General features: G+C 49.9%; 1 protein-coding gene across 1 annotated transcript; it reads left to right on the forward strand.

Annotated features, from left to right (window-relative positions):
• The first annotated feature begins 15,311 nt into the window (after window positions 1-15,311).
• Window positions 15,312-19,198, forward strand: Vps37d (VPS37D subunit of ESCRT-I). The gene is made up of 4 exons (XM_070035528.1): window positions 15,312-15,462; window positions 16,346-16,517; window positions 17,389-17,471; window positions 18,136-19,198. Exons 1-4 carry the CDS (start codon window positions 15,325-15,327, stop codon window positions 18,496-18,498), a joined length of 756 nt encoding a protein of 251 aa, XP_069891629.1. The 5' UTR covers window positions 15,312-15,324; the 3' UTR covers window positions 18,499-19,198.
• The last annotated feature ends 792 nt before the right edge of the window (window positions 19,199-19,990 follow it).

Raw genomic sequence — 19,990 nt, forward strand, 5'->3', positions numbered from 1 at the left:
AATGACTGTAGATTCATCTTACTCAGCTCATCAAACTGAGTGTCTGTGTAAGAGTTCCACAGACCACCATCCACCTTTTAGGATTTAGAAGCAGATGTTCCAAATTGGCATCCATAGTCCTATAGCATAAAGGAAACCCAAAAGCCTAGTCTACAGTCTTGCAGGTTCAGGAACCCAAATTGAGTTGCTTTGCAAAATTGGAATCTGCTTCTAAATTAGTATTTAGTAGCAGACATTTCCAGGGAGTATCTGTGGGCATAGTGGGTCAAAGAAACCATAATTCTTCCTAGGAAGCCTTGAAGCAAGCAAAATGCTGTTAGTTCCCCTGGCACAGAATTTCAAACACAAGGGCTGAGAAGGTGGCTCAGTGGTAAAGCACTTGCCTTGCATGCATGAGGCCTTGGGTTCTATTCCTCAGCACCACATAAGCAAAAAAAAGCCGGAAATGGCACTGTGACTCAAGTGGTAGATCGCTAGCCTTGAGCTGAAGAGCTGAGGGACAGCGCCCAGGCCCAAAGTTCAGGTCCCACAACCGGACCCCCCCCCCAAAAAAAGAACTTCAAACACAGTGTGCCTATAAGACTTCATGTGGCTAACTACAACCATAAAATGATTAAAGGCTATTATTTCAAAGCATCTTCCATAAACATATCTGGTCAAAGAAACCTGAATCTTTGCTGTGAAATCTTGAAATAGTGCAATGAACATAGTACTTAGCACATCAAACTGAGTGACTGTAAAAATTCCACTGGCCACCATCAACCTTTTAGGATTTAGAAGCAGATCTTCCCAAAGTCCATAATCCTATGGTGTCACTTAAACCTGAAAGCCTCGTCAGAAAGCTTGAGGCCAGTCAAGAGCTCTTAGATTCAAATTGTTCAACACCTCAAACTGAGTTGCTTTGCCAAAACTCAAGTGGGTAGAAGAAATCATGTAGTATTCAGAAGCAGATATTTCGAAGGAACTTCCATGGGCGGACTCTGTCAAAGAAACCAAAATGCTTCCTTGGGAGCCTTCAAGCCAGTGAAATGCGATTGGATTTGCATGTTTCAAAACCTCAAACCAGTGCGCATGTAAGGATTTGTTCAACTAACAACAATCTTTTAGTAATTAGAGGCTTATATTTCTGGTCATTTCCACAAACATGTCTTGTCAAAGAAACCTGAGTCCTTGTTCCAAAATGTTGAACACAGTGTGATGACTGTAGGTTCATGCATGCATGTCAAACTGAGCCCATTTATCCCTCCCTTCCTTCCTTCCTTCCTTCCCTCCTTCCTTCCTTCCTTCCTTCCTTCCCTCCTTCCTTCTTTCCTTCCCTCTCTCCTTCCTTCCTTCCCTCCTTCCTTCCCTCCTTCCTTCCTTCCCTCCTTCCTTCCTTCCCTCCTTCCTTCCCTCCTTCCTTCCTTCCTTCCCTCCTTCCTTCCTTCCCTCTCTCCTTCCTTCCTTCCTTCCCTCTCTCCTTCCTTCCTTCCTTCCCTCCTTCCTTCCTTCCTTCCCACCTTCCTTCCTTCCTTCCTTCCCTCCTTCCCGCCTTCAAATTAGAAAATAAAAAAATAAAAAAAAAGTATGTCAAGCTGAGTGACTGTGTAAAAACTCCACTGACTAACATCCAAATTTTAGTATTTAGAAACAGATGTTCACAATCAACATCCATAGTCCTGGGGTAAAAGTCACCTGAAAGTCCGGCCTGGAGATTTTCAACTTTACAAAGCTCTTAGGTTCAAATTGTTCAGCACCTCACACTTAGTTGCTTTGCCAAAATTCAAGCAGGTAACAGCAACCATGCACTATTTAAAGGCAGATATTTTCAAGGATCATTCATGGGCATACTGGATCAAAGAACCCTGAATTCTTCCTAGGAAGCCTTGAAGCGAGTGAAATGCTGTTAGGTTTCCATGACTCAGAACCTCAAACCCAGCGTGGGTGCAAGAGTTCATTCAGCTAACAACAACTGTTCAGTAATTAGAGGCTGATTATTCCAGTCAGCTTCCATAAGCATGTCAGATCAAAGAAACCTGAATCCTTGTTCTGAGATCTTGAACACAGTGCAATGATTGTAGCTACATCTTTCTCAGCATGTCAAACTGAATAACTGTGTAAAAACTCTACTGGCCACCATCAACCTTTTAGGATTTAGAAACAGATTTTTCCCACCGGCATCCATAGGCCTATGGGGTAGTTGAAACCTGGATTCTTTTTTTTTTTTTTTTAATTTTTTTTATTGTAAAGATACTATACAGAGGGTTACAGTTACATGAGTGAGGCAATGAGTACACTTCCACTTCCTCTTGAACATTGTCACCCCCTCCATTGTTTTCCCCCTACCATCCCCTCCCTCCCTCCCTTCCCCAAGGTTCTTTTTTTTTTTTTTTGATTGTGATTAAGTGATTACTTAATTTCCGGAAATTCACAGTATTGTGGAATAATGATGCTCATTTAAAGTCACAAGTTCATTCTAACTTTCCTGGAGCAAATTGTCTATCACAGTCTGTAATATATAACGGTGCTCATATGTTATATACCATATATGTGATCAGCAGCATGGGGATATTTAGTAGTGGTTCAACCAGATGAGTGGGAGTTCTTTGTTTCTTAAGTCCTGTTAGTTTTGTCATATCAACTAACATTTTGGATTCATCATCCACTTATCAGGGAGACCATGTACTGTTTGTCTCTTCGTTCTTGGCTTACCTCGCTCAACATGATTCCTTCTAGCTCCATCCATTTCCCTGCAAATGCCATTATTTTGTCATTTCTAATGGCTGCATAGTATTCCATTGTGTATAGATACCACAATTTTTGGATCCATTCATCTGTGGTGGGGCATCTAGGTTGTTTCCATATCCTAGCTATTGCGAACAGTGCTGCAATAAACATGGAGGTGCACGTGTCCTTGTATATTGGTTCCTGTTGTTCAGGGTAGATGCCTAGAAGTGGTATGACTGGGTCATAAGGGAGGTCAATCTTTAGCTTTCTAAGGACCCTCCAGACTGCTTTCCAAAGTGGTTGTATGAGTGTACATTCCCACCAGCAGTGTAATAGGGTTCCTCTTTCTCCACATCCCCTCCAGCATTTGTCGTTGGCTGATTTGTGGATGTGGGACATTCTGACTGGGGTAAGGTGGTATCTCAGGGTTGTCTTTATTTGCATTTCCTTCACCACCAGGGATGGTGAACATTTCCTCATGTGTTTCTTTGCCATTTTTATTTCTTCATTTGAGAAGTCCCTCTTTAGTCCCTCTTTAGTTTGTTGGGTTTGGGAGGGATTAGTTTCTTGAGTTCCCTGTATATACAGGATGTTAACCCCTTGTCTCATATATTGCTGGTAAATATTTTTTCCCAATTAGTTGGTTGTCTTTCTAGCTTGGTTGCGATAGCTTTATCTGTGCAGAAGCTTTTTATTTTAAGGTAGTCCCATTTGTCGAGTCTCTCTCCAATTTGTTGTGACCCTGGGACTCTGTTCAGGAAGATCCTTCCTGTGCCTATTAGTTCAAGTGTCTCTCCTACTCTGTCCTGCAGTAGTTTCAGAGATTCAGGTTTAATGTTAAGGTCTTTAATCCATTTTGAGTTGATGTTGGTGCATGGTGATAGGCTGGGGTCCACTTTTAGTTTTCTGCATGTGGCTGCCCAGTTTTCCCAGCACCAGCGGAAACCTGGATTCTTGATCTGAAGCCTTGGAGATATTCCAAATCACTTTAATTTGAATTCTCCTGCACATCAATCTGACTTGTTTTCCATAGGTCAATGGGGTAGCAGGAACCCTTTAGTAGTTATAAGCAGATATTGCCAGAGAGATTCCATGAGCATACTGAGTCAAAGAACCTAGAATTCTTCCTAGGAAGATTTGAATCCAGTGAAATGCTGTTAGGTTTCCATGGCTCACAACCTCAAACTCAGTCAACATATAAGAAGTCATACGGCTAACAATAACCATTTAGTATTTAGAGGGTATTTCCAGTTAAAGGCCATAAGAATTTCTGATCAAAGAAACCTGAATACTCATTACTAAAATTTTTAACATAATGATATAGCCCTAAATTCCTCTAAGTTAGCATATCAACTGAGTGACTATGTATATGTTCACCTGGCCACCATCAACCTTTTAGGATTAAGAACCAGATATTGCCAGTCAGCATACATACACCTATGCAGTAAATGACACCTGTATCCTTGATCTGCAAGCCTGCAAGATAAAAAGTTCTTTGGTTTAAATTCATCAGCATCCAAACTGAGTTGCTTTCCACAGTTCAAGAGGATAACAGCAACCGTTATATATTTAGAAGCATACATTTCCAGGGAACGTCCATCAACATATTGGATCAAAGAAACCTGAGTTCTTCCTAGAAAGATTTAAAGCTAGTGAAATACTGTTAGGTTCCTATGGCTCAGAAGCTCAACCCCAGTGACCATACAAGATTTCATTCAGCTAACAAAAAACATTTAGCATTCACAGACTGATATATCCAGTTAGCTGTCATAAGCATGTCTAGTCAAAGAAACCTGAATCCTTGATCTGAATTCTTGAACACAGTAAAATGCCTGTGGGTCATATTACTCCCCACATCCAACTGAGTGACTATGTAAAAGCTCTAACAACCACCTTCAACTTCTTAGGATTTAGTAGCATATATTCCCAGTCACCTTCCATAGACCTATGGAGTAAAGGAAACCTGAAAGCTTGATTTGATGGCTTGCAGCCAGTTCAAAGCTCTGATGTTCAAATTGTTCAACACCTCAGATTGAGTTGCTTTGCAATAGATAAAATGGGTAACAGCAACCATTTAATATTAGAAACAGATACTGCCAGGGAGCTTCCATTGACTACTGGGTCATAAAAACCAGAGTTCTTCCTAGGAATAATTGAAGCCAGTGAGATGCTGTTAGATTCATATTGGTCAGAACCTCAACCTAAGTGAGCATCAAAAGTTCATTCCCCTAACAACGAACCATTTCATTTTTAGAGACTGATATGTCCAGTCAGCTGCTGTAAGCACATCTAGTCAAAGTAACTTGAATCCTTGATCTGAATTCTTGACAACAATAAAATAACTGTAGTTTAATCTTACTCAGCACATCAAACTGAGTGACTATGTAAAAGCTCAGCCAGCCATAATCAATCTTTTAGGATTTAGAAGCAGACATTGGCAGTCAGAGTCCATAGGCTGATGGAGTAAATAGAACCTGAATCCTTGATCTGAAGCCTTGCACCTAGCCAAAAGCTCTTTGGTTTAAATTCTTTTGCACCTCAACCTAAGTTGCTTTGTGATAGCTCAAGAGAGTAACAACAACATATTCTATTTAGAAGCAAATATTGTCAGGGATCTTCCACTAGCACCCAGCTAATAGGTGTCAATTTAGACATGCATGCCAATTTGGACATGCATGTGGATTTTGTCAATTTCAACATGAGCATCCATTGTGGCATGCATGTTGACTTTGACATGTATGTCAACTTGGATGTGTGTGTCAATTTGAAAGTGTGTCGATTTGGACATGTGTGTCAATTTGGGTGTGCGAATCCATTTGTACGGGTGTGTTGATTTTGACATGCATGTCAATCATGTCAAATTTGACATGCGAGTTTGTTTTTTTGGTCGGTCGTAGGGCTTGAACTCTGGGCTTGGGTGCTGTCCCTGAGCTCTTCAGCTCAAGGTAAGAATTCTACCGCTTGCTGGGAGCTGGTGGCTCACGCCTGTAATCCTAGCTACTCAGGAGGCTGAGATCTGAGGATCGCGGTTCAAAGCCAGCCCGGGCAGGAGAGACCGTGAGACTCCTATCTCAAATAAACCACCAGAAAACCAGAAGTGGCGCTGTAGCTCAAGTGGTAAAGCGCTCGCCTTGAGCTGAAGAGCTGAAGGACAGCGCCCAGGCCCAGAGTTCAAGCCCCACAACCGACAAAAAAAAAAAAAAAAAAAAGAATTCTACCGCTTGAGCCACAGCACCACTTCCAGTTTTCTAGTGGTTTTTATTGGAGATAAGAGTCTCACAGACTTTCCTGCCTGGGCTGGCTTTGAACCTCAATCCTCAGATCTCAGCCTCCTGAGTAGCTAGGATTACAGACGAGAGCCTGTAATACTAATCCTAGGATTACAGGCACCTGGTGCTACTTTAATTTTGATGCAGGTTTCATTTTTTTAATCAGTTCTAGGGCTTGAACTCTGTGCCTGGGCTCTGTCTGTCCCTGAGCTCTTCAACTCAAGGCTAGAGCTCTACCATGTGAAGCAAAGCACCACTTCCAGTTTTCTGGTGGTTAATTAAAGAGTCCCACTGATTTTCCTGCCTTGGCTTGCTTCTAACACCAATCCTCATATCTCAGCCTCCTGAGTAGCTAGGATTACAGGTATGAGCCACCAGTGCCCAATTAACAGGAGTTGATTTAGACATACATATCAATTTAGATTTGTGGGCCAATTTTGTCATGCATGTCAATTTGGACATGCATGTGGACTTTGACACATGTGTCAATTTTGTCAATTATGACATGTGTGTTGATTTTGACAAGTGTGTCAATTTTGGTATGGACATTGATTTGGCATGCATGTCAATTTTGACATACATGTCAATCTGGAGAAACATGTAAATTTGATGTGTGTCTATTGTGACACTGTGCCAAATTATTTTGTCAGTCATAGTGCTTGAATTCTGGGACTGGGTAATGTCCCTGAGCTCTTCAGCTCAAGGCTAATGCTCTACCATGTAAGCCACAGCCCCACTTCTGGGTTTTTGGTGGTTAATTGGAGATAAGAGTCTCCTGCCTGGACTAGCTTCCAACCACGATCCTGAGATCTAAGGATTCAGAGTAGCTAGGATTATAGGCTTGAGCTATCAACACCTAGGTAACGTGTCGATTGTTACTTATGCGTCGATTTAGACATGTGTGTCAATTTTGACATGTGTGTCCATTTGGACAAGTATAACAAATCAGACCTTTGTATCTCTTTGAACATGCTTGTGGATTTTGACATGCAAGTCAATTGGGTCCATTTTGACATGTGTGTCGATTTTTTCTGGTGTTTAATTGGAGATAAAAGTCTCATAGACTTTCCTACTCGGGATGGCTTCAAACCACAATCCTAAGATCCCTGAGTAGCTAGGATAAAAGGGGTGATCCAATGGCAGGCAACTAATGGGAATGGATTTTCATATGTGTGTCAATTTAGATAAGTGTGTCAATTGTGATATACAGTGGATTTGGACATGCATGTGAATTTTGACATGTGTGTCAATTGTGTTAATTTTGATATTTGTGTCATTACTGACATGCTCATTGATTTCGACAAGCACATTCATTTCCACATGTGTTCCAAGTTGGACATATATGTCAATATTGACGTGTGTGGATATGACATGTGTGTTATTTTCAATATGTGGGTCAATTTGGTTATGCATGTAGATTTTGACACTCATGTCAATTGTGTTCATTTTGACATGCTTCTACATATTGACATGTGTGTCAATTATGACATGGGTGTTGGTTTTTTATTTGTTAGTCTTAGGGATGGAACTCTGAGCCTTGGTACTGTCCCCTAGGTCTTCAGCTCAAGGGCTACTAAGCCCCTTCTTCAGTGAGAGTAAATGATGTTGTGTCTTCATTATAGCACCATATGAGGGAGCCCTAAGCCCAGCCTTACACGACTGCAAATGATGACTCTTCACTTTCACCACAGGAGGGCTCCATAATTCCAAGCTTCCATGAGAGCTAATGGTAGTTCTTCACTCTCACCTCAAAAAGGCACCTTAAGCCCAGGCTTCCAAGAGAGCACTCATGGGCTTAGGGCGCCCTCTCATAATGAAAGTGAAGAATTATCATTTGTTGTCACAGTCACCCTCTTGTGCTGCATTCGTGTCCATGCCACATCATTTGCTCTCACAGTAGCCTGGTCTTAGGGAGTCCCCTTGTGGTGTAAGTGAAGAATGACCATAATTTGTTCCCCTGAAGGCCTGGGCCTAGTGTGCCCTCTTGTGGTGCAAGTGAAGCATCACCATCATATGCTCTCAAAGAAGCCTGGGATTAGGGTGCCCTCTTCTGGTGCAATAATGAAGACAAGAATCATCATTCGCTCTCATGGAAGCCTGGATTTAGGGCGCCCTCTGTGGTTAAAATGAAAAATCACCATTATTTGCACTCGTCGAAGGCTGAACTTAGGGTGCCCTCTTGTGGTGTAAGTAAAGCATCACCATCATTTGCTCTCATGGAAGCTTGGGCTTAGGGCTCCCTCATGTGGTGTTATAGTGAAGATGCAACATCATTTTCTCTGATGGAATTCTGGGTTTAGGGAGCCCTTTTGTGGTGCAATAGTGAAGATGGACCATCATTTGAACTCACCGAAGCCTGAGTTTAAAGCGCCCTCATGTGGTGAAAGTGAAGAACCACCATTATTTGCTCTCATGGAGGCCTAGGATTAGAGCACCATTTGGTGGTGAAAAAAATCACCATCATTTGCTCTCACCAAAGCCTGAGCTGAGGACAACATCCTGTAGTGCAATAGTAAAGATGCACTACCATTTGCTCTCATGGAGGCCTGCTTTTTGGGTGGATGCCAGCACCTGTGAGGGCAGCAGGAATGGGGGCTGTACGCTGTGAGCAGATGCCGATCTCTGTGGGGCAGCAGGTGTGGGCAGTAAGCTGTGAGCAGCTGCCAGCATCCATGTGGGCAACAGGCATGGGGCAGTGCACTATGAGTGAATGCCAGCGTCCATGTGGGCAGCAGGCATGGGGCAATGCGCTGTGAGCAAAATCCAGTGTCTGTGTGGGCAGTGAACCTAGGGGAAGCTTGGCTGGGAGCAGACCCCCAGCATCCAGGTGGGCAGCAGGTGTGAGGCAGTGCCCTGTGACCACTGGTGTCCCTGTAGTCGGCAGGCTTGGAAGCAGCTTGATTGTGAGTGGACACCAGGGTCTGTGAGGGCAGTGGGCATGTGCAATGCGCCATGATTGGATGCCGGCATCCAAGTGGGCAGTGGGCAAAAGGCATTGTGCTGAGAATGGGTGCCATGTAGGAGCAGGTGTTGTGCAGTGCACTGTTAGCGGACACTGGCATCCATGTGGGCAGCAGGTGTGGGGCAGTGCACTGTGAGTGGAAACCAGCATCTATGTGGGAAGCAGACATGGGGCAGCACGTTGTGAGCAAACAGCAGTATCTGTGTGGGCAGCGTGCTGTCAGCAGAAGCCAGTGTCCGTGTGGTCATCAGGCATGGGCTATGCCCTGTGACTGGACAATGGCATCCTCGTGGGCACTGGACATGGGGCAGTGCACTGTGTGAGCATTGGGCATCAGGGCAACTTGGCTATAAGTGAATGCCAGCATAAATAAGGGGAGTGGGCATGGTGGGAGCTTGGAAATGAGCAGATGCCAGCATCCTGCTGGAGAGCAGGCATTGTGCAGTGCACTGTGAGCAGCTGCCCATTTCTGTGTGGGCAGTGGGTATGGGGCAATATGCTGTGAGTGGATGCCAGTGTCCATGTGGGCAGCGGACATTGTGCACTGTTCTATGAGAGGACTCCATTGTCTGTGTGGGCAGCAGGCCAGGGACAGTGTGATGTGAGTGGACCCCAGTACCCATGTGTTCAGCAGGCATGGGCAGTGTGATGTGAATGGACCCCAGCACCCATGTGTTCAGCAGGCATGGGGGAAACTTGGCTGTGAGTGGACACTGGTGTCTATGTGTGGACATTGGCATCCATGTGGACAGCAGGCATTGTGCAGTGTGCTGTGAGCCAATGACGATAGCATCCATGTGGGCAGCAAGCTGTGGCACTACACTGTGAGCAGACGATGGCATCAGTGTGGGCAGCAGGTGTTGTGTAGTGAGCCATCAGCAAATGCCTGCATCCATGGAGGTGGCGTGCATCGGGTATATAAGCAGAGCACTCAGAATTTGGGGGCCTTAAAAGAAATATTATAAGGCCCCCAAATTCTGAGTGCTCTACTTTGTCATTTGCATCCTGAGCTCCAATACACTCATCATCTTGTTTTAGTGCCCCTAACCTGAGTGCTCTACACATTAACACAAGGACAGACATCCCAACAAAGTTAACTACATAATTTCTTTCTGTCAAAAGCAGCTCCTGTGTTTATCCTAGCACCTAGGCCTGTCCCCTCCCCTCTCACTATCCACAGCCACAGATCTGATTTTTTTTTTCCCCTGACTTTGTGGAAAGCTGATGCATGTACATCTGGATCTCAAGATGCAAATGACAAAGTTGAGCTCTCAGAATTTGGGGGCCTTAAAAGTTTTTTGCCAGTCCTGGGGCTTTAACTCAGGACCTGGGCACTGGCTCTGGGCTTCTTTTGCTCAAGGCTAGCACTCTAGCACTTGACACAGCATCACTTCTGGCTTTGTCTGTATATGTGGTGCTAAGGAATTGAACCCAGCACTTCATGCATGCTAGGCAAGCACTCTATCACTAAGCCACATTCCCAGTGCCAACCCCATCCTTTTATGACAAAATTTCTGCAGAAACTGGAGTAGAAAAAGGTCATAACTCAACAGAAGAAAGGTTACCTAATATAGACCTACAGACAACATCATACTAAATGGGAAATCTGTAACCAGTTTTCCTAAAATCAGGAACAGAACTCAATATCCACTTGCCCCACTCTTATTCAACATATTCCTACAATTCCTAGATAGGGAAATAAGGCAAGATAAAAAATGAAAGTTATAGCAGCGGGGCGCTGGTGGCTCACGCCTGTAATCCTAGCTACTCAGGAGGCTGAGATCTGAGGATCGCGGTTCAAAGCCAGCCCGGGCAGGAGAGACCATGAGACTCCTATCTCCAATAAACCACCAGAAAACCAGAAGTGGTGCTGTAGCTCAAGTGGTAGAGCACTCGCTTTGAGCTGAAGAGCTGAGGGACAGCGCCCAGGCCCAGAGTTCAAGCCCCACGACCGACAAAAAAAAAAAAAAAAAAAAAAAAGAAAGTTATTGTTTGTCACTATTGTGATTCTGTATTTAAAAACCCTAAAGATTCCACTAAAATTCTAAATCTGATAAACATAGCAGGATATAAAAGCAACAATCAAAAGTCAGTGGGGGGTGCTGGGAAGGTGGCTCAGTGGTAGAGCGCTTGCCTTGCATGCATGAGGCCCTGGGTTCAATTCCCCAGCACCACATAAGCAAAAAGAAAAAAAAAGTCAATGGGGGGCTGAGAAGGTGGCTCAGTGGTAGAGTGCTTGCCTTGCATGCATGAGGCCCTGGGTTCAATTCCTCAGCACCACATAAGCAGAAAAAGCCGGAAGTGGTGTTGTGGCTCAAAGGGTAGACTGCTAGCTTTGAGCTGAAGAGCCGAGAGACAGTGCCCAGGACCAGAGTTCAGGCTCCACAACCAACAAAAAAAAAGTCAATAAGGTTTTTTGTTTGTTAGTTTGGTGTTGGTGGTGGTGATGTTTTTGTTTTAGTGCTGATCCTCCATGGGGCTTTAACTCATCCTGGGACATGTCCCTGAGTTTTTGTGTTTTTGTTTTTGTTTTCACTAAAGGCTAATGCTCTATCACTTGAGCTACAGCTCCACTTCTGGCTTTTTAGTGGTTAATTGAAGAAAAGAGTCTTCACATCCTTTCCTGCTCAGACTGGCTTCCAAACCCATTCAGCGTTTATAGAAAGAAATAATCTCAGCCTCCTGAGTAGCTAGACTTACATCAGTGCCCAACAGTCAGTTGTTGTTGCTTTTTTTTTAATACCAATAATGAAATAGCAGAGCAGTAAATCAAGGAAATAATTCTATTTACAATAGCCTCAAAAATAACAAGATAGCGGGGCGCTGGTGGCTCACGCCTATAATCCTAGCTACTCAGGAGGCTGAGATCTGAGGATCGCGGTTCAAAGCCAGCCCGGGCAGGAGAGACCATGAGACTCCTATCTCCAATAAACCACCAGAAAACCGGAAGTGGCGCTGTACCTCAAGTGGTAGAGCGCTCGCTTTGAGCTGAAGAGCTGAGGGACAGCGCCCAGGCCCAGAGTTCAAGTCCCACGACCAACATCAACAACAACCTAAGCAGAGTAAAAACCTTTACAAAAACAGCTACAGCAAGGCGCTGGTGGCTCATGCTTGTAATCCTATCTACTCAGGAGGCTGAGATCTGAGGTTCAGCCCAGGCAGAAAAGTCCCTGTGAGACTCTTTTTTTTTGTTGTTTTGTTTTTTTTTTTTTTTTTGCCAGTCATGGGGTCAGAACTCTGGGCCTGGGCACTGTCCCTGAGCTCTTCAGCTCAAGGCTAGCACTCTACCACTTGAGCCACAGTGCCACTTCTGGCCTTTTCTGTTTATGTGGTGCTGAGGAATCGAACCCAGGGCCTCATGCATGTAAGGCAAGTGCTCTACCACTGAGCCACCTTCCCAGCCCCCCCTGTGAGACTCTTATCTCCAATTAACTACTCAAAAATGGGTGGTGCTGTGCCTCAAGTGGTAGAGCACTAGCCTTGAACACAAAAAGGTTCAGGGTCAACACCCAGGCCCTGAGTTCAAGCCTTGCAACCAACAAAAAAAAAAATACCTTGAAGAAAGTAATTGAAGAAGACATTAGAAGTTGAAAAGACCTCCCAACTTATGGGCTGACAGAATATCATGAAAATGAATACAGCCACTGAAAGCAATGTACAGATTCAATGCAAAAGCCTGATGACATTCTTCACAGAAATAGAAGAAATAGAAAATTCATATGAAAGACATCATGCACAAGTCAGGCACCGGTGGCTCATGCCTGTAATCCTAGCTGCTCAGCAGGCTGAGATCTAAGGATGGGGACTCAAAGGCAGCCCAGGCAGGAAAGTCCATGAGATTCTTTATCTCCAATGAACCACCAGAAAACAGGAAACGGCACTGTGGCTCAAGTGGTAGAGTGCTGGCCTTGAGCTGAAGAGCTCAGGGACAGCACCCAGGCCCAGCACTCAAGCCCCAGGATTGACAAAGATAAAAAAAAAAAAAAAAAAAGTCCTAACTTCAATCTCAAGTACTAGTGAAAGAGAGGAGTGAAATTGTAGTGAAAGAGAGGAGTAAGGGTAAGGGCAAAAGAGAAAGAGAAAGGGGTGTGGGCCAAACAGTAGAGACCAGTGGAAGCAAGGGGCAAGGGGCACTAGAAGAAGCAGTGTAATTAGCACCAGAAGAGACAAGGGAAAGGGGCTGGGAAGGTGGCTCAGTGGTAGAGTGCTTGCCTTGCATGCCTGAGGCCCTGAGTTCGATTCCTCAGCATAAGCAAAAAAGAAAAAATCCAGAAGTGGCACTGTGGCTCAAGTGGTAGAACGCTAGCCTTGAGCTGAAGAGCTGAGGGACAGCGCCCAGGCCCAGAGTTCAGGCCCCATGACCGGACCCAAAAAAAAAAAAAAAAAAGAGACAAGAGAAAAAGGCACTGGAAGGGGCAGGGCAAGGCCAAGAGGGCCATTGGAGTTCTTTTCCTTTTTTCTCTTCTTTTGTGACAGTACTGGAACTCGAACTCAGTACCTGCTGCTCTCTCTTGCTTTTTTGCCCAAGGCTGGTGCTCTACTACTTGAGCCACATCTCCACTTCCAGCTTTTCACTGGTTCATTGTCTACCCAGGCTGACTTTGAGCCTCTTATTTTCAGATCCCAGCCTTCTGAGCATTGGGTCTCTTGTTATAATATTGGGACTATGGCAGAGCAGATCAAGAGGTCTGTGTGTTTGGAGCAAAGGGTAGAGAAGGGCACATTCTCAGCATGGGGATGGAGAGAGCTTCCTACAGGCCATAATGTTCCCAATGTGTCAGAACTCACAAAGATGTGGAAGGAGCTGGAGCTAGACTTGCTGATGCAATCTGTAATCCCAGCACTCTGGAAGGCAGGGGCAGAAGTTTCACAAGTTCCAGACGGTCTGGGCTATATTGAAAGTCAGCCTGTGTTGAAAGCATCCTTTTGTTTTGTTTTTGTTTTTTGGTCTGGTCATGGGGCCTGAACTCTGGGCCTGGACGCTGCCCCTCAGCTCTTCAGCTCAAGGCTAGCGCTCTACCACTTGAGCCACAGCCCCACTTCCGGTTTTTTCTTTTTTGCTTATGTGGTGCTGAGGAATCGAACCCAGGGCCTCATGCATGCAAGGCAAGCGCTCTACCACTGAGCCACCTTCCCAGCCCATTGAAAGCATCCCTATTGAGCTCCCTCAGCTATTTATTTTCACCTCAAACCTCAGTACTCCTATTCATCCCTTGAAACCCAGCTTAAGCATCACCACCTCTCATAACTTTTTTGATTACTCAGGCCCCACCTCTGTTCTTATCTGCCACATGGGGAGGTAGAACTTGTCTGCCACATGGGGAGGTAGAACTGGGGCATTGATTTCCATTCAATTTAGCAACTTGATCTCAGGATGTCTTTTCCTGAGGTGAAGACCTTAACAACAGCCAAGCCTAGCTGTAGAGATAAGATTGTATCTGACATCTCTGGAGAACTGGAGGCTGTGCAGTAGTGACACCTGCCATTCCTTGAACTTCAGCACAGTGATCTGAGAAGTGACTGTCTTATCGGTGATCTCCTTGTCCCAGAGATAGGGCACAGCTCACAGTGGGAAGCTGCAGGTCATCACTTAGCTATCATGACATTGGTGCTGTCGTGGTTAGCGTGTGTGTGTGTGTGTGTGTGTGTGTGTGTGTGTGTGTGTGTGTGTGTGTGTGGTGCCAGGGGTTGGGACCAGGTGCCTTGCACGTGGTAGGCCAGCACTTTTCCACCGAGCCTCCCCAGCCCCGCTGCGGGGTGTGGGTGTGAAAGGTACCCATTCACTGGCCTACGCCTACTCCGTGGGAAGCAGCCAACGTTCACTATTTATGGTATGTGCTTCAATGGCAGACTCCTTTTACAGAAGAGGAGAAACTGAAGCCCGGGGAGGGTGAGTGTTAGTCCCAGGCAGCAGCAAGGAAGCCAAACTCTGAAAATTGTGTCAATGCAAGTGGGGTGGGGAAAACATGACCTAGCCCTGCAGATTGTGGGCGCCCGAGGCGCGGGAGGGGAGGAAGGGGGAAACGGGGGACCGAGCCTGGGGGGGCGTGGCGGGATGAAAGGACGCAGATTTCTGCGGGAGGATGAGTTTGCGGGAGAGCCTCCGAGGGGAGGCGCGTGCGGCGGGCCAGGCTGGGGCGCGGAGGGGTGCGGCGCGCCGCTCCCGCCCCGCCCTCCCGCGCTCCCGCGCTCCGGCGGCGGCGCGGCCCCTTTAAGAGCGCGCGGAGCGCCCCCTGGCGGCGGCGCGGCGGCCGGCGCGGCGCGGATCCCGGAGCCGGAGCGGCGCGGCGCGGAGCGGAGCCGGAGCGGCGCGGCGCGGAGCGGAGCCGGGCGGAGCGGGCCGAGCGGGCCGAGCCAGCAGCCGAGCTGGGGGCGCGGGCGGGCGGGATGTACCGGGCCCGGGCGGCGCGGGCGGGGCCGGAGCCCGGCAGCCCGGGGCGCTTTGGGATCCTCAGCACCGGGCAGCTGCGGGACCTGCTCCAGGACGAGCCCAAGCTGGACCGGATCGTGCGGCTCAGCCGGAAGGTAGCGCGGGGCCGGGCGGGGGGCCGGGCCGCGGCCTGCGGGGCCTGCCGGGGACGCGAGGCCCGGCGGCGGGGGCGCCCCGGGAGCGCCGGGCGGGGGGCGTGTTCCGGGGCGGGGGGCGGCCGTGGCGGCGGCTCGGGGCCGGGGCCGGAGCCGCGGAGGGAGCGTGCGCGCCCGGGGCGGGGGGGGGGGGGGGGGCGGCGGGACCGCGGGCCCGAGGCCGCCGCCGGGGAGAAAGTTGTCTTCCGCGGCCCAGGCCCGGCGCCCCGGGCCGCGGCGGGAGGAGCGGCCGCCCCCGGGGCCCGCCGCCGGGACCGGGCTCCGCCAGGCCGGGCCGCCCGCCTGCTGCCGGCCTCGAGCGGCGGCCGGGCCCGGGAAGCGGGAGGGGGGGTGTGCTCGGGGCGCGGGGGGCGATCGGGGCGCGGGGGGCGGGCGCACACGCCCAGCACCCCCGGCCGAGCCCCGGCCCCGGGGACCCGTGTGGTCACCACAGCCACCTGAGGAGGAGGCGGCCAGACAAAGCCTGCACGCTGGACCAGCAGCTCGTGGAAAATGGGACCGGGAGGGAGGGAGGGAGGGCGGGGGGGAGAAGTCCTCCGGGACCCGAGCAGACATATTAATTGAAAAATTAAAAATTAACTAACATTTGTAGAGGCCTTGATAGTTTGGTTCACTAGGGGTTCACAGCCACCCTAGGAGAGAGGCGATTGCAACTCAGGGTGGAAGAGAACCAGGCCCAGGGCTGGAGTCAGAGCCGGTCCCCGGTCAACCTGTTGGGCTTCTCCCCCTGGTGGCTCGGGGTGTGGAGGGGGCTGTAGGCTGTGCCCCTGGGGTTGCCACATATCTGGCGGACCCCCGATTGCTCACCTCTTCTCTGGGGCAGTTCCAAGGTCTGCAGTTGGAGCGAGAGGCGTGCCTGGCCTCCAACTATGCACTGGCCAAGGAGAACCTCGCCCTGCGGCCTCGCCTGGAGATGGGCAGGACGGCCCTGGCTATCAAGTACCAGGAGCTCCGAGAGGTGGCTGAGAACTGCGCCGACAAGCTACAGCGACTGGGTGAGGGGACCAGGGCAGGCCCTTCGGGAGAGGCCCGCTGTTGACCTCCTGGTTGGTTGGCCTTGGCATAGAGCAGGCTAACCCTCAAGGGTGGGGGTAGTCCTGACCCTCGGCAAATGTGAGTGGTGCTGAATCCTTGGAAGGAGTTGGGCTGGAGGGTTGGGAAGAAAGGGACCCAAAGCCCTAGTGTTTTAGAGGTCAAAACTCTTCTTTTTTTCCCCCACCTTTTGCCAGTACTGAAGTTTGAACTCAGTACTTAATGCTTGCTAGGCACCCTACCACTTGAGACACACACACACCTTAATTTACACACACACACACCTTATTTTCCAGATGGGACTTGCATTTTTGCCATGGGAAGACCTCAGGCTGGGATCCTCCTACCTATGTCCTCCCATGTAGTTGGGATTCAAATGGGCACCACCATACCCAGCTTCCTAGTTGAGATGGGGGCATGCTGTGTTGTCTGGGCCTGCCTCAAACTGAGAGCCTCCTGGTCTGTGTCTACCAGTAGCTGCAATCACGCATGTGAGCCTCACAGACCTGCTTCTTTTTCTGCTTTTACACGAGAGGCAGAATATTAGTAGGGGCTGCTTCACCTCTCACCTGGTTTTGGAAGTCAGGAGGCATCTGTCCACATCACTCAGTGTCCTGTGATTAGTAATGGACAAATGAGTAAACAAGGCTCCACAGAGGAGGCGAGATACTTAGGCTCACACACAGAGCCAATGGCAGAGGTCGAGATACTTAGGCTCACACACAGAGCCAATGGCAGAGGTCGAGATACTTAGGCTCACACACAGAGCCAATGGCAGAGGTCTTGGGCTTTGGTCTGGCCTGGCCTGTCACTCTGTCCCTCTGTGGTCCTCAGAGGAGAGCACGCATCGCTGGAGCCCCCACTGTGCGCTAGGCTGGCTGCAGGCTGAGCTGGAAGAAGCTGAGCAGGAAGCTGAGGTGAGCGCGGAGGTGGCTGGGCCTAGGAACTGGAAGGGATCCAACCAGTCCTGTTCAGCTCCATCATAGGCTGGGAGCTCCTGGCCCACAGAAGGGCCCCAGGTGGCTGAGGGGACCCTTCTCCACCCTCCCCCCACCACCCCAGCAGCAGAGGGCTGGATTTGCACAGCAGTGAGGGCCAGGACTCAAGACAGGGTAGGGAGCCTTGGCGGGTATGGATGAGAGGGCCTAGGGCCAGCTTGTGTATGGGGTTTGTTTTGCTGTTTTCTGAACCCAAGACCCCTAGCTTTTTTCACTCATGGCTGGTGCTCTACCACCTGAGCAATCCTTCCAGCTCCTTGAGGATCTTGGATGGTAGTGATGATGTTGCACTTCTTAGATTTGAACTTCAGGCTAGGCAGGTGCTCAGCCACTTGAGTCACAGCCCCAGCCCTTTTAGCTATAGTCATTTTGCAGATAGGGTGTCTGGCCGACCTTGTGAGACTCCTAACCTCTGCCTCCCGAGTAGCTGGGATCGTGGGAGTGCACCAGCAGGCCTGGCCTAATGCTTGGATGTCATGACTAGACATGGGTTCCTGCCCCTTCTCTGACCTCAAAGTGGGGGGCTATGGTGGGAGGGGTGGGAGCAGCCCCAGTCTCCCAAGCTTCCTGTCCCCACTCCCAGGTGCAGATGGAACAGCTGCTGCTTGGGGAGCAGAGCCTGGAGGCCTTCCTGCCTGCCTTCCAGCGTGGCCGGGCCCTGGCACACCTGAGGCGGACGCAGGCCGAGAAACTGCAGGAGCTGCTGCGGCGCCGTGAGCGCCCCCCACAGCCGACCCCCACAGCAGCTCCAGATCCCCCCAAACCCTTTCCACCCGCAGCCGTCCTGCCCACCGGGGCTGCACGGGGGCCACCAGCTGCACCCAGGAGCCTGCCCCCTTTGGACTCCCGCCCTGTGCCCCCCCTGAAGGGCTCCCCCGGAGGCCCCCTGGGCCCAGCCCCTCTGCTGAGCCCACGGCCCTCGCAGCCAGAGCCCCCCCATCGGTAGGGTCTGGGGTGTGGCCCCCCTGTGGGGGCCCAGAGAAACTTGATTAGTGGCTCCTCCTCCCTCCCCACTGCCTGGGTGGGGGGAGGGGCAGGCCCCTCCCCCTGGCCTCTGGCAGGCCCTGGCCCTGGAGGCCACTCTGGGAGGAGGGTCTCCCCAAGTGGCCCACTGAGGGCTGGGGGGTGGGGGGGGTGGGCACTGAGGAAACTGCCTTTTTCGTCTCCCTGGCTGGGGCCTCCAGGGTGAGGGACCAGCCCCGTGACAGATCCACTCACCCGTGGAGGCCAGGCAGGGCGCCCACCTCCCTGGGCCCTGCCAGGGGGCCCATGGCACCCTACATCTCCACTGGGCTCGAGCAGTACCAAGGCCAAGGCAGACAGGCTTGCCCCTTCTGGGCCTGAGCCCACCTTTCCCCCAGTTCTGGGGCCCACCGCCTAGGAGCCAGGTGGTCAGCCCCCAGTGTGGCGCTGTAGCCCTCAGGCCTCTGCGGGCACTGCCCAGGCTGCAGACCCTAGGGCAAGGTAGGCCGGGACATCTGACCTGCATCGGGCAGAGTGGGCTGTCCCTAGGAAAGACCGATCTGTATTTTTCTGTCCCTGTCTCCTTAGAATGGAAGCTTTTTGAGGGCAGGTCCTTGTGTTTGTATGTTTTGTCCCCAGCCCCGCCTCCCAGGGGCCGTCAATAAATGTGTTGATAAAGATGATGCTGCTGCCTGACTCCTGCCTGCACTTAGGGGCGCAGCGTCCACACCAGCTCCAGCTCGTCCTCCTTTTGAGATGTTCCCTGGTCCTTTCCCATGCAGGGCCCAGCTGTCCTTCCGAAGGCCCAGTGCTGCTGCTGCCTCCTCCAAGAAGCCTTCTCTAGTTACCAAGCCATGAGAACCTTTCCCAATCTTACCTCCCAGCACTTGCTCCACCTCCACCTCAGTCTCCTCATCTATGGCACCTTCCCCCCCATTCCCAGGTCACTTGTCAGCCCAGTCAGGATGGCACCTGCTCCGTCCGGCCTTCCAAATGACCATCCCCACTGGGCAATGGAAAGGTTTGGTAGGATGGACGGCACCTTTCTTCAGCTAGGTTTACCCTGGGTAGCCAGCTGGCTGGTGAGTATGGGCCAAGAAGGTCGGTGAGCAGAGCTGGGCATGTTGGTACACATCTGTAGTCCCAGCACAGAAGACTGAAGCAGGAAGAGTACAAGTTTGAGGCCAGCCTGGCTTCCATTGAGACCCTGGATCAGTTACAGGCAAGTCTAAGGATGTGGAGTTTGGCCAAGAGGCACGGAAGTTCTTACAAGCAAGAAGGGGGCCGTCAGGAGTGCTAAAGCAGTGGAGCATTGTGCCTCAGGCCTATAATCCCAGCTAGTCAGGAGGTGGAAATTGGGAGTATCACCATTTGAGGCTAGCCTGGGCAAAAACATTGAGACCTATTTCACCCATAAAAATAAATAAAAACTGGATGTGGTGGTACACATGTGTCATGCCAGCCACAGGAAGTAC

Source organism: Dipodomys merriami, unplaced genomic scaffold (assembly GCF_024711535.1).
Source record: "Dipodomys merriami isolate MVZ:Mamm:240054 unplaced genomic scaffold, mDipMer1.0.p SCAF_26, whole genome shotgun sequence".
NCBI lineage: Eukaryota > Metazoa > Chordata > Mammalia > Rodentia > Heteromyidae > Dipodomys > Dipodomys merriami.